This window comes from Urocitellus parryii, chromosome 12, assembly GCF_045843805.1.
Source record: "Urocitellus parryii isolate mUroPar1 chromosome 12, mUroPar1.hap1, whole genome shotgun sequence".
NCBI lineage: Eukaryota > Metazoa > Chordata > Mammalia > Rodentia > Sciuridae > Urocitellus > Urocitellus parryii.
The window spans coordinates 20,316,574-20,329,481 of NC_135542.1; the positions used below are offsets into that span (position 1 = coordinate 20,316,574).

The 12,908-nt window shown below is 40.5% G+C and overlaps 1 protein-coding gene across 1 annotated transcript in view; it reads right to left on the bottom strand.

Moving 5' to 3' along the window:
* The window catches only part of Zc3h8 (zinc finger CCCH-type containing 8), a 29,021-nt gene extending 16,113 nt beyond the window's left edge, over positions 1 to 12,908 (bottom strand). The window contains exons 1-2 of the mRNA XM_077791935.1: positions 12,746 to 12,908; positions 9,395 to 9,491 (exon numbers count right to left, since the gene is read on the bottom strand). Coding sequence (XP_077648061.1) covers positions 9,395 to 9,491; positions 12,746 to 12,822 — 174 coding nt within the window. The 5' untranslated portion in view covers positions 12,823 to 12,908. The remainder of the gene's footprint in view (positions 1 to 9,394; positions 9,492 to 12,745) is intronic.

Sequence of the window (12,908 nt, forward strand, 5' to 3'; positions counted from 1 at the left end):
TTTGTACACTCTGCCAGCCCTATTCTACCTTTAGGACGAGTTCTCTACCCTGTTACTAGACATGTCCCAAGGTAACAGCAGAAAACCCAAGCACCCAATGGAACAGAAACCCAGCGATGGGGAGCCCAGACTGATCATAACAGATACCTCATAGAATTTCTGCAAAAAAAAAAAAAAAAAAAAAAAAATCCCAAGTACTGGTTATTTAGGTGGTGACATAGTATATTGTTATATAATTAATGTGTACAATGTACAGTGCATTTAAAAAAAAAGGTTTTTTTTTTTTTTTTTTTTTAAATGACCAAGTACAAAAGGGTTCCTATTCTGATGTCCGGAGATGACATGCCCGAAGATCCTGCTCCAAAGCATGCTGTGGAGGGGCTGGGGATGTAGCTCAGTAGCAGAGCATTTTCAGAGCATGTGAGGTCCTGGGATCTACTCCAGCATCACATACACATACACACACACACACACACTCTCTCTCTCTCTCTCTCTCTCTCACACACACACACACACACACACACACAAAGCATGCTTTGGGGACCTGGTCTTTTATTTACTTTCACGTGATAACTAAGGCAACAAAACAAACAAAATCAAGAATAACTTAATGGTTTACTTTTGATGGTTAACTTCAAGGCTAGGAATCATACACCAGAGGACTGATTGTAAACCTAGAAATGAACTTGCTGCCTGCTTAAAGAATTCTTGGGCTAAGGAAGTTTGTTAATCTGACAATGACTTCAATGTACATTTTATCTTCATTGCACTAGACAAAACTCCAATTCATCTACTGCTTTCAGGTCACTACATTCCTTGACTCAAGTCTTCACGGAAGAGTACCTTTACCACAGGATAAATTTAACTTGTGTAATGATAAATTAAGGGTTGGCAAACATGAGTCTGGCCTTTTTTTTTTTTTGTAAATGAAGTGGATTTTTGCTTGTGTGTGTGTGTTTGCTTTTTGAGGTTTGCACGTTAGGCAAGTGCTCTATCACTGAGTAACATATCCAGCTCTCCCTATCTTTTGATTTTGAGACAGGATCTCGCTAAGTTGCCCAGGCTGGCTTTTGATCTTCCTGCTTCAGCCTCCTGAGTCACTGGGTTTACAGGCATGTGCTCTCATACATGGTGTAAATAAAGTTTTACTGGAATACTGTCACACCTATGCACTTTGTATTGTCTTGGTGGTGACAGAGGCAACATGGCCCACAAGGTTGAAAAGATTCACTAACTGGTATTTCATGCTGGCCAACCTTGTGATAGATTATTATGTTTACCTTGGTTATGGCCTTTATCAAGTATAGAGGAAACCAAAATATTATCCACTATGCAGTAATCTCCATGAAGTTTAGTTTAATCAAATGCACTGAGACTTCCTCCAGTGTATCTGATTCAAAATATGACAACAATCCACATGAATGCACTGAGACTTCCTCCAGTGTATCTGATTCAAAATATCACAACAATCCACTTACACAAACACACAGGTCTAAATGCCAGAGCAGACTCCTTTCGCCACAGCAAAAGCATGCCTGATTCGTATTGAATGATCATTTGGCAACATTAATAAAGCCAGGACCATCAATTATGTTATTTTATTAGAGATGAATATTGCTAATGATTCTTTCCAGAGGGCACTGAAATACATAAGATTCAAATGACCGATGACTTTTCTTCACTTAGCTTGTTATAAACTTAGCTTCAGTTTGTTGCTCTGTGTGTAATTTACAAAGTATACAAACATGAGGCACGGCACAGTGGCACACACCTAAAATCCCAGGGACTTGGGTGGCTAAGGTAGGAGGATCACAAGTTCAAAGCCAGCATGGGAAACATTGTGACTCTGTCTTGAAATAAAATTTTATAAAGGGCTGGGGACATAACTCAGTGGTAGAGCACTTGCTCTTGTGCAAGGCCCTGGGTTCAATTCTCGGCACTGAAAAAAATAAGTATAAAAACATGATATTACACTTCTCTCCTTTTGTAAAGTTCTAAATTAAATAAATTTTTTTCTCAAGTGAAAGGGTTATTGTTTTGTTTTTGATCACTATGGTCTATTGAATGAAGAAGGCTTCCTCCAAAGAAATAAAACCGAGTACAAATGACTGTGTGGATAACTGTGTGTGCACAGGGTGAAAAGTAATTCAGAGAGTTTGAAAAAATTTTGACAGGAAGTTATGTTCTTAGGGCTGGCCTTAGAATGAAATGTGAGAGACTGAACTACAAATGAGAATGAACTAAAATTCTACCAAGAAAAGGCAAAGCTATTATGCAAATTCTCACCATTCACCAGAACACAACCAACCAGGAACTTTTCAGCTGGGGGCGGGGTTTACCCAAAGAAATTAAATGTATCATCTGCTGAAAGCTAAGGCTTCTCATGTGGGTACCCAGCCCTCTACAGTGAAGTCCGATCATTTTACTGTTGAAGTAGATGGCAAAGTGTCACAGTTATTATGTAATGATAATACAGTGGTGCCAAATAACATAGTACATGCTGACACTAAAATACTGTGTATTCACCACAATACTACCACCACAAGAGAGCAATTGTCAGGAAAATCAGAAAATTGAAAACAGGTTATTTCAACACAGATTTCTTTCTTCAAAGAAACAAAAAACAAAAGCAAGGCTATAACCAAAGTAAGTTTTGATTGGTTCACTTGCTAGCCAAAGAAAGTGGGTGGCAAGTTAACTGAGTCACACCGATTGCAGCAATTGAAGAAATGTGTTCTGAAAATTGAAGTTTTCAAGAGAGTTGGCCTTTGGATAAGAACAGCTGCTCAAACACATGAACAAATTGGGAGAAACTTCACCGTGTAATTTTAAAATAAGGCAAATGATTTCGGTGGTGTCCTGGCTCTTGACAAGCTGGCAGATGTCAGTGGTGCTGCTGTCCAAAGTGAAAGCAGGAACAAGCCCTCCACTGCCACAACTCCAACTGCAGTCCCAGCAGTACATACCCAACACAAGGACAAAGGAGAGTGCCACTTTAAAATCCACCTAACTGTGCCAGAGAGGCACTTCCACCAAGACCAAGGAAGAATCTAATAAAGTTCCACGAATGCCTGCCAGGCAATGAATATACTCAATTAAAACAACTCACTTGTAGGGCTGGGGTGGGGCTCAGCGGGAGAATGCTCATCTAGTATGTTTGAGGCCCTGAGTTCAATCCTTAGCACCACACAAAAACAAATAAATAAAATAAAGATATTGTGTCCAGTTATAACTAAAAACAAACAACAACAAAAAAAACACGCTTGTAATCCCAGTAGCTGGGGAGGCTAAGGCAGGAGAATGGCTAAGTTCAAAGCCAGCCTCCACAAAAGCAAGGTGCCAAGCAACTCAGTGAGACCCTGTCTCTAAGTAAATTTAAAAAGGGCTGTGGATGTGGCTCAGTGGTTAAGTGCCCCTGGGTTAAAAACAAACAAACACATGAAGGTGAACTGACACCAGTATTTAGCAGTACCTATCTATAATCAAAAGACCTTCAGAATTGACACAGATAGAATTCCAGAAAACATCAGTAAAACAAATGAATCTTTACAATCAATTTTGATGACAGGTAACAGTAACTTTGAACCCTAATTAAGCAAACAACTTTCCTACAAAGAATCCCATTATTCTTATTAGAAGACCTGTATTACAAAAACTCAATTACTATTATTTGGAATTTTACCAATAAAATGTTTTCTCTTTTAATTACCTAAGTAGCTATACAATATCCTCAATTTTACTTCTCAACTTTTAAAAAAACCTAAAATAGGGGCTGGGATTGTGGCTCAGCAGTAGAGCGCTTGCCCAGCACCGGTGGGATCCAGGTTCGATCCTCAGCACCACATAAAAATAAAGGCATTGTGTTGTGTCCATCTACACCTAAAATTTTTTTTAAAAAAATAAAATAAAATAAAAATAAAAAACCTAAACTACGTGCTGTCTTGTTTTACAGAAAATGCTTATTAAAAAGCTAAAATAAGGGGCTAGAGTTGTGGCTCTATGGTAGGGCATGTGTGAGGCACTGGGTTCAATTCTCAGCACCACATATAAATAAATAAAAATAAAGGTCCTTCAACAACTAAAAAAATATTAAAACAACCACAAAGAATGCTCTGGAAATGGGTATTAATGCAAACACCACCACTGACTGAGGTTTCAACCTATTAAAAAAAAAGCAGGAATAAATGAAAAACTGGTCCAGAAAAACCAGTATGATTCAAGGAAAAGAACTCAAAATTTAAAAAATAATGCACAAAGATATTCAAGATTTTTTTAAAATTCTAGAATAAAAGCAAACCCTTAGTTTTTTAAATTACGTATTAATTTTACTAAACTAATTACATAAAAATGTTTATTATACAGTCAAGTCTACTAAAGCCATGACACCATCCTGCATCCTGTTATATAAATACATAAAAAAACTTCAAAATCAATGCTAGTAAAAATATTCACATATACAAAACATATGAACACATATATTTATGTACTCAACTTTTCCATTTTTTAATATTTTTTTAGTTGTAGGTGGACACAATATCTTTATTTTATTTTTATGGGGTGCTGAGGATTGAACTCAGTGCCTCACGAATGCCAGGTAAGCGCTCTTCCTCTGAGCCACAACCCCAGCCCCAAATTTTTAAGTATAGTAAAAAACTAACAATTCAAAATTTATACTGCCTGTAAAACAATTTCAGACAATTAAAAGTGTGTGTGTTCTTGTCCTCATTACCCAAGTTCTTGATTCAAAACTAAGGTAATGGACAAATAAACCATATAATCTGTATAGTTCCCCTTAGTTCAAATTCTCAAAGTTATTTTTGGTCTCTCCTCACCTTAGAGCTCTTAAATAGTTAAACTGATTTCTGAAATAAAGTTATAATAGAAAGAGGAAATTTCTTTGACTATTAAGAAAAAAGACAAGCATAAGCAATAAAAGAAAGATCTTTATACATGAAGATATGAGTAAAAGTCAAACTCCCAGAGCACAACAAATGAAAAAGCCTCATAGTCTCATCCAACTTAAGAACAACAAGAATAAAGTGAAGAACCTACAAGCTTCCAGAGAGAACAGGACACTCATAAAGGAACTAGAACCAATTCCCCTTGCCACACTGGAGAGTAAGAGACAACTCAACAATGATCTCAAACTTAATTCTATTGCAGCCAAACTATCAATCAAGAGGATAAATTCAAGATTATTTTCAGAAATGTTAACAAAAAAAATTTTATCTCCTTCACATTCCTACATGGGGGTGTATAATGACCAAATGAGAAACCAAGAGCTAGAAAACGATATTTTGAAGATGTAGGGCTGCAGGCAGAGCTCAGTGGCAATGCACCTGCCTGATATGCACAAGAGCCTGGGCTCAATTGCCAGCATCAAAATAAATAAATAAAAATGTAACTTACAATAGTTTTATCAACCATCTAGCGAAAAATGTAACAAACAAAACTACTGAGCAAAACTCAGGAAGGCATAAAGATTAGACAATATTTTAAAGATTTCAATTCTTCCCTGAAGGATCTATAGATTCAATGCATTCCCTTTGAAAATCCTACCAGGATTATCTGTGGAATTCACAAACTGATTCTACAATTTATATGGAAGTGCAAAGGGCTTAGAAGAGTCAAGATACTCAAAAAGAAGAAAAACAAAGAGAATAGACTTGCTCACCTAACATCAAACTCATTATAAAGCCGTGGTAAAGAAGGCAGTGCGGTCTTGGGGAAGGGACAAACCAGTGGAAGATGCACACTTGATTTTGACAAAGGTAACACTGAAAATCCACAGGAAAAAACATCCCTTTATCCTCCCATAGATGGTGCTAGAACAAATAGGTGTGGTAATTACAAAAAGAGTAAAACAAAATTAGTCCCAACACTTCACAGTGATTATAAGCACTAAATAAAGGAAAACATTTTAAAAACTGACTATGAAAATTAGAAATGTTTTTATTTAAAAAAAAAGTCACTGGATGGAAATAAAACTATGAAAAGAGGAGGTAACTCCAACACATAACCCATAAGAATGAAGATAAAAAAACCATTCATATCCAGAAGAACTACAAATCAAGGCAAAAAAATTACAGGTAATCTAACGAGGGTGAGGGAAGGACAAAAAACGTTGAACAGTCACACCAAAAAAGGAAACCCAAATAGCAAACTTATCAAAAGACAAACCGTATCTGCAGTAATCTGGAAAATGAAAACAATATGGAGATACACCGGCTCCTCAGATGGCAAAACAAGGGCAGCAATACCAAGCACAGACCAGCATGGGGAGTAATAGAAAAAGCCTCTCAGAACTGCCTCTAGGAATATAAACTTGCAGCACTGCTTTGAACTAATTAGGTGTAATGCTCATACTTTTGCTTTTTTGGTACAGGGATAGAACTCAGGGATGCTTAACCACTGAGATATACCTCCAGCCCTTTTTATTTAGAAATAGGTTCTCACTAAGTTTCTTAGGGCCTCACTATATTGCTGAGGCTGGCCTTGAACTTTCGATCCTCCTGCCTCAGCCTCCTGAGTGGGATTACAGGTGTGCACCAGGGCACTTAGTTGATGCTCATACTCTTTTAAGATTCAGCAGAAGATAAATGTAGAGTACATGTATAGCAGAGTACAAGTGAAAGAAGGCAGCAGCACTGCCCCTAACCACCAAAAATGAGAGGCTGCCCAAATGCCCACTGATCACAAAAGTTGTTATAATCAATAATGAAGTATTATTATGTGGTCATGAAAAAGAATAAACAAGTAGCAAATAGAATTTGTGAATCTCACAAAATAAAAACGGGCAAGAAAAACTGCATTCCTGGGCAATGACTAAATAAGTAAGGAACAAAGTGATGCATACACATGTTAGGACCATAGTCATCTCTAGGAGGAAAAAGGGGCTAAGACAGCAAGGGGGCAGCAATGCTTTCTCCACTTGCAGTGTTTACTTGGACACTTTTTTATTTTTTTAATTCTAAAATTTGTTCAAATTAGTTATTCACGATAATAAAATGTATTTTGACATATATGGAGTGTAGTTTCTGACCCTTCTGGTTGCACATGATGTAGAATTACACTGGTCATGTGATCACATACGCACATAGGATAGTAATGTCTGATTCATTCTTCTCTGTCCTACTCCCCTTCCCCTCCCTTTACTCCCTTGTCTAATCCAAAGACTTCTGTTCTTCCCTAATCTCGTCCCTTATTTTGAATTAGCACCTTCATAAAACATATAGTCTTTGCATTTTAGTGGGGGGGGGGATTGGCTTATTTCACTTAGCAAAACAGCCCCCAGTTCCATCCATTTACAAGCACATGCCATAATTTCTTTCTCCTTTATGGCTGAGTAACATTCTACTGTGTCTATGTACCACATTTTCTTTACCCATTCATCTTTGAAGGGCACCCGAGTTGGTTCCATAGCTTAGCTATTGAATTGAACAGCTATAAACATTGGTGTGGCTGCGTCACTGTAGTATGCTGATTTTAAGTCCTTTGGATAAATGTTGAGGAGTGGTACAGCTGGATCAAATGGTGGTTCCATTCCAAGTTTTCTGAGGAGTTTCCATACTGCTTTCCATAGTGGTTACACCAATTTGCAGCCACACCAGTAACGTACGAGTGTACCCTTTCCCCACATCCTTGCCAACATTCATTGTTGCTCGTGTTCTTGAGAACTATTGGGCACTCTGTTTTCAATGAGTCACGACACTATCTGTGTGTTCACTACACATCTGTGAGCTCTTTGCTCACAAGAACTGGGCTGAAGCATCTGCTTGGGAATAACCCAGGTGTCCATCACAGAAGTGTTTTTTGGAAGTTTCTCGGGATGACTGTACAACGTTCCCTAAGCCTGTCTGCTGTGGCAGTTAACACACAGACTGAGAGACTAATGATCCTGAAGGACTGGGCCTGCGAGACTGAAGCAGTACACATATCTGTGGGAAACTGAAGTGGCAGCAGCTTGGTGTCAGCCTTGCTCTCATCCATGGCAGCAATACATGTCCCAAAAGGCAAAGGAAGAGTTGACATGGGCAGCTGGAAGCCTTCCCAAGGAAACAAAGATGCAGCCTGCTCTTTTCTCTTCTGTACCCGCTGACAAAGCTAAGTGAAGAGTACCCTATGAAAGTCTACCTGTGTCTTAGGAGACTCACTGCCAGTACAATGGGTGGTGTTAACTCTACAGAGTTAAAGTTCACAACCAAAAAATAAAAAATTTAGCTAGGCATGGTGGTACACATGTATAATCCCAGTAACTCATAAGACCGAACAGCAAGAATCTCAAGTTTAAGCCCAGCCTCAGCAACTTAGCGGGACCCTACCTCAAAATAAGTTAAAAGGACTGGGGATGATGTAGGGTAAACTGGCCCTGGGTTCAACCTCAGTACCAAAAAGAAGAAAAAGTTCAAAAGAAAGAAGAGGTAAAAGAGAAGCAGATATTGGCCTTGCTGTGTTGCACTGCGTCCTTCCAAAATTCTTATGGTGAAGTCCTAACCCCTAGTACTTCAAAATGTGACTTTTTTGGAAACCAGGCCCTTACACATGTAATTAATTAAGATGAGGTCATCAGGGTGGGCCCTAATCCAATATGACTAGTGTCCTTAAAAAGGGGGATGTTCAGACTAACAGAGGCACACAGGGAGAATGTCATGTGAACACGAAGGCAGAGATCAGGGTGATACCAAGGAAAGCCAAAAATTGCCAGTAATCCAGCAGAAGCCAGGAAGCAGGCCAGAAGCAGATTCTTCCTCACAGGCCTCAGAAGGAACCAACCCTGCCAATGCCTTGTTCCTAAACCTCCAGCGTCCAGAACCATGGAGCAATGATTTTTTTTTTTAATTTTAATTTTTTAGTTGTAGATTGACATTTACTTTATGTATTTATTTTTTATGTAGTGCTGAGGATCAAACCCAGAGCCTCATGTGTGTGAGGCAAGCACTGAGCTACAACCCCAGCCCCAATGAACTTCTTTCTAAGCCACATAGTTTGTGTGGTATTGTTATCCAAACCTAGCAAACTCATACAGACCTTAAGCTAGATACATTAATGCTGTTAAGTTAGCGAATCAAATCTCTTAAAAATTTTAATCCAATTTAATAGGAATGAAGTTTTAGAAACAATTTACAATTCATTTCAGAAATAAGGAATGTTGGCATATTATCCATCTGATGTGGGGGAAAATAGAAAAAAAATAAAATACAAATAATTTCTAGAATCAGTTTGTGTTAAACGACAACATAGTTACTGAATGCTAACTTTAAAAAAAGTGTGACCAAGTTTCCTAGCTGTAAGTTAACTGGGTTCCAAATGCTGACTACAATGAGACAAACAGGATCCCTCATTAATTTCGCACATCCATTCCTAGCTGTTTTTCAATATCCCAACTTAACCTTACTTTTTTGGGAATTTGCTCACACTCCAGTTTTACTTCCCATTTTATTTTCTCTTCTTGTGTTTCTTCAACTTCTGAATCATCTATTTCATCATCGATTCTGCAGCAAAAATATCAAATAACACAAAAGGGTTTTTTCAACCTGAAAAGGGTTCATACCATACCACAGTGTTAAAATTTAGTGCTTTGGCTTGTCTTCAATCCCCTCAAAGAAATTTCAAAGTCTACTCCAAATACTCCAGATAAATAATGTATAAAATTATGATGAGCAGTAAATGTCAAGATGTGTTATGAATAAACTGTAAGGCTGAAATTCTAGATCATACAATCGTAATGTTCAAGAATCAGCAGCTACATGAATCATCCATTCAACCATCATTCCATTCACTCAACACATAATGAGTAATCGTCATATACCAGGCTCTGAGCCTTGTATCCTGGGACACAATGGTGTCCCTGCCTCCTGAGGGCTACCTGCATGAAAGAAAAACAGAGCAATTTTGATAAATGTGATAGGTCAAAATCCATCCACGAGGAACATTTAACTGGGGCCAGAGGCTGTCTGAACTTGAAAATAGTTAAGAAGAGAAGGCACGCCAGGTGGAAGGTGGGGTGCCTTCTGCAGAGAGGAGAGACAAACACTGAAATGTTAGGACAGAAAAGAAACTGTTTTCAGACTCACAGGAATGAGAAGTTGACCAGGCATTCATTATTTCATGTGAATTAATTACCCAAGGGTGTTCCAGCAAAAATAAAAACTAAAAATGAACTCAAAAAAGATGAAACAATGGGAAATAGAAGACGCTAGTGAACAAGTGTGTGCCCCAACACCACACCCTATTGTTCTTCCTTGTTCACTCCAAATCCTCACCTAATTTCCTTAAGGTCCACGATGATGAGCTCTCACATCACCTGACCTCCGAGCAGGATGGCACACAGCTGACCCCTTCCTGTCAGCTTCAGGAATGCAGAGCTTGCCTCATTTCTTCTCCCTCACCAGCCGCTACTTCTCAGTCTCCTCTGCTGGTTCCCCACCTTCCCATGTCAGTCCTTGTGGCTCTCTGTCTACATTCCCATCATTGGTGACCTCTCATTGCTTCTAGTATCATCCATCCCATAAGTAGCTGACTTTAACATCAGATCTCCATCCCAGAGCCCTCCCCTTAAAGCAAACAAAACCAAATTTCTATACAATACACCCATCTACAGCTCTGCCAGTCACATGATCTTCACATACCCAACACTGAACTTGATCTTCTCCCTGAACCAGATTCTCTAACTTACACAGCAACTCCATCCTTCTAATGATACTGACCAAATTCCTCTTTCATATCACCTATCCAATCTCTGAGGAAATTCAATTTATTCTGTTTCTAAAATACATCCATATTTGGCTACTTCTTGCTACTACATGACCTAAGGAGCTCCTGTTCCCCTACATTCTACTCTTAACACAACTAGAGCAACCCTGATAAAAACGTAAATCACGTGTGGCTCACAGTAAATGCCCGATTCCTCATGGTCCCTGCAGAATACCCAACATGACCTACCTCCTCAAGCCCTCCCCAGTACCTCCCAGACTTTTGGCCCTACACTCTGACTCCACTTCACTTTGCTCCCTGCACCCAACCACAGCACACTCACTCTGCCTTGGGCCCCTCCCAAAAAAATGTGTCTCCACAATGTCATCAGCCCTCACCTCCTTCAGGTCCTGATTCAAATGTTACCAAAGTTATCAAGGAGGCTTTTCCTTAACTACCTCCTTTAAAATATCTACATGCTCTCAACCATCCAACCAGTACTTCTTAAGCCCCTACCCTGTCATTTTCTCCATGGCATTTATCATCTAAAATACTACACATCTGTGCATCATCTGGTGCCTCCCAACACGCTTCATGAATACCAGGATTTTGTCTTTTGTTGGTTCACTGCTACAATTCCAAGGCCTAGCAAGTCTCCTATGTAGTAGGTATCCAATAAAAATGTAAGAAATTGTTTTGAATCAATAAGAAGTTTTCTCATCACAGTTACTAGGAAAAACTCAGAAACCACAAAACACAAATTAATTTCATTGCATAAAACAGAATACCCTCCTACACTTTTAGTACAGTGATGAAGGCCACTAGTTAAAATTAAGACAAATTAAGAGTAAAATAGAGAACCTAAAATTTGAAACAAAAAGGCCAAGAGCCAAACAGAAAAATGGACAAAAGATGGAAATGATCCGACGGGTTCACTCTACTTCCATACTATCCTTCACCTATGGGTGGCAAATTCCAAATGACTGATGTACTTCGGTCAAGCTTTGTGAATGGCTCTTCTGTCCAATGCATTTTCAAGTTAGTAGCTGCTATTGTGTTTTCCTATTTTCTTTTTTGTGATAATTCACCTCAGATTCTCTTAAGTATTTTAAAAGTTTATCAGTTAGTTTCTCTTTTTCTTAGATGTTCATATTATCTGCAAGTAACTAGTGTCTCTTTCCAATATTTATAGGTCAAGTGTTGGTAATTCCACTTTAGAAGCTGGGTGACGAAAGCACAGGCTACACTATCTGGGCCACCGAATCCCAGCTTTTCCATGGACCATGTGCAACCTCAGCAGGTTACTCAGCCTCCGGGTGCTTCCCAGCTTCCTCCTGAAGGTCACTGTGAGGACTAAGGACACATTCTTGTACGGACACAGCAAGGCTGCTGCCTGATGGGAACTAAGGTGAAGCTCGACCCAGGTACCTGAGATGACCGGGAACAGGGGACTGAACCAAGAGCTGAGCCCAAGCGAGCCGGAGACACGCCCGGAGGGAAATGGAGGAGGAGGAGATGGTGTCCAGGTTGGCTTGGGGGAAAGGGGGCCATAGAAGACAGACTTAGGACACTTCAAACTCAAAGGATGAGCAGTGAATGGACAGCGGTGCAGACCTCACCCAGGACACCACCGAGTGGAGGACCAGGCAGCGCCACTTGGCCGGCAGTCTGGCCCGTTCTCCATGCGCGCTTCATTCTGGTCCTCGCACCCAGCTGGTGGCCGTCGGGGGCCGTGGGCGGGGGTATCCACGACCTAACCATCACTACTTAACGACCTCGCGGCTTCGTCCTCGCTAGGAGAAAGCCCAGCACGTGTCCGGGGTAACCACTGCCAACTGCAGCACTCCGGGGCTTCCAGGAACCGGGGAGGGCGGCGAGAACGCGGACGCGCCCCCAGCCCGGGGAGCAGGTGCAGCCAGGGCGCCGCCCGCCCCGGCCTCGGCTGGCCTCAGCCCCCACCCCACCCAGCCTCGCCCTCCGCCCCGCCCCGCCCCGCGATCCCGCACGCGGCCCACGGCTTCCGAGGCAAGAGGATGAGAACACGAGGGGTCACCTTTCCTCAGCGTCCGGGGCCGGTTTTTTGCCGAGGGCGGGGTTGGGGGGTTTTGAGAAAAGATTCTCAAAATCCATGACCCAAGCAGGCAGCCTCCCTTAGCGCACCGGCCGACCAGGGTAGCCAGAGCACGATCAGCGCAGCAATCCAGAGTCGCGCCACG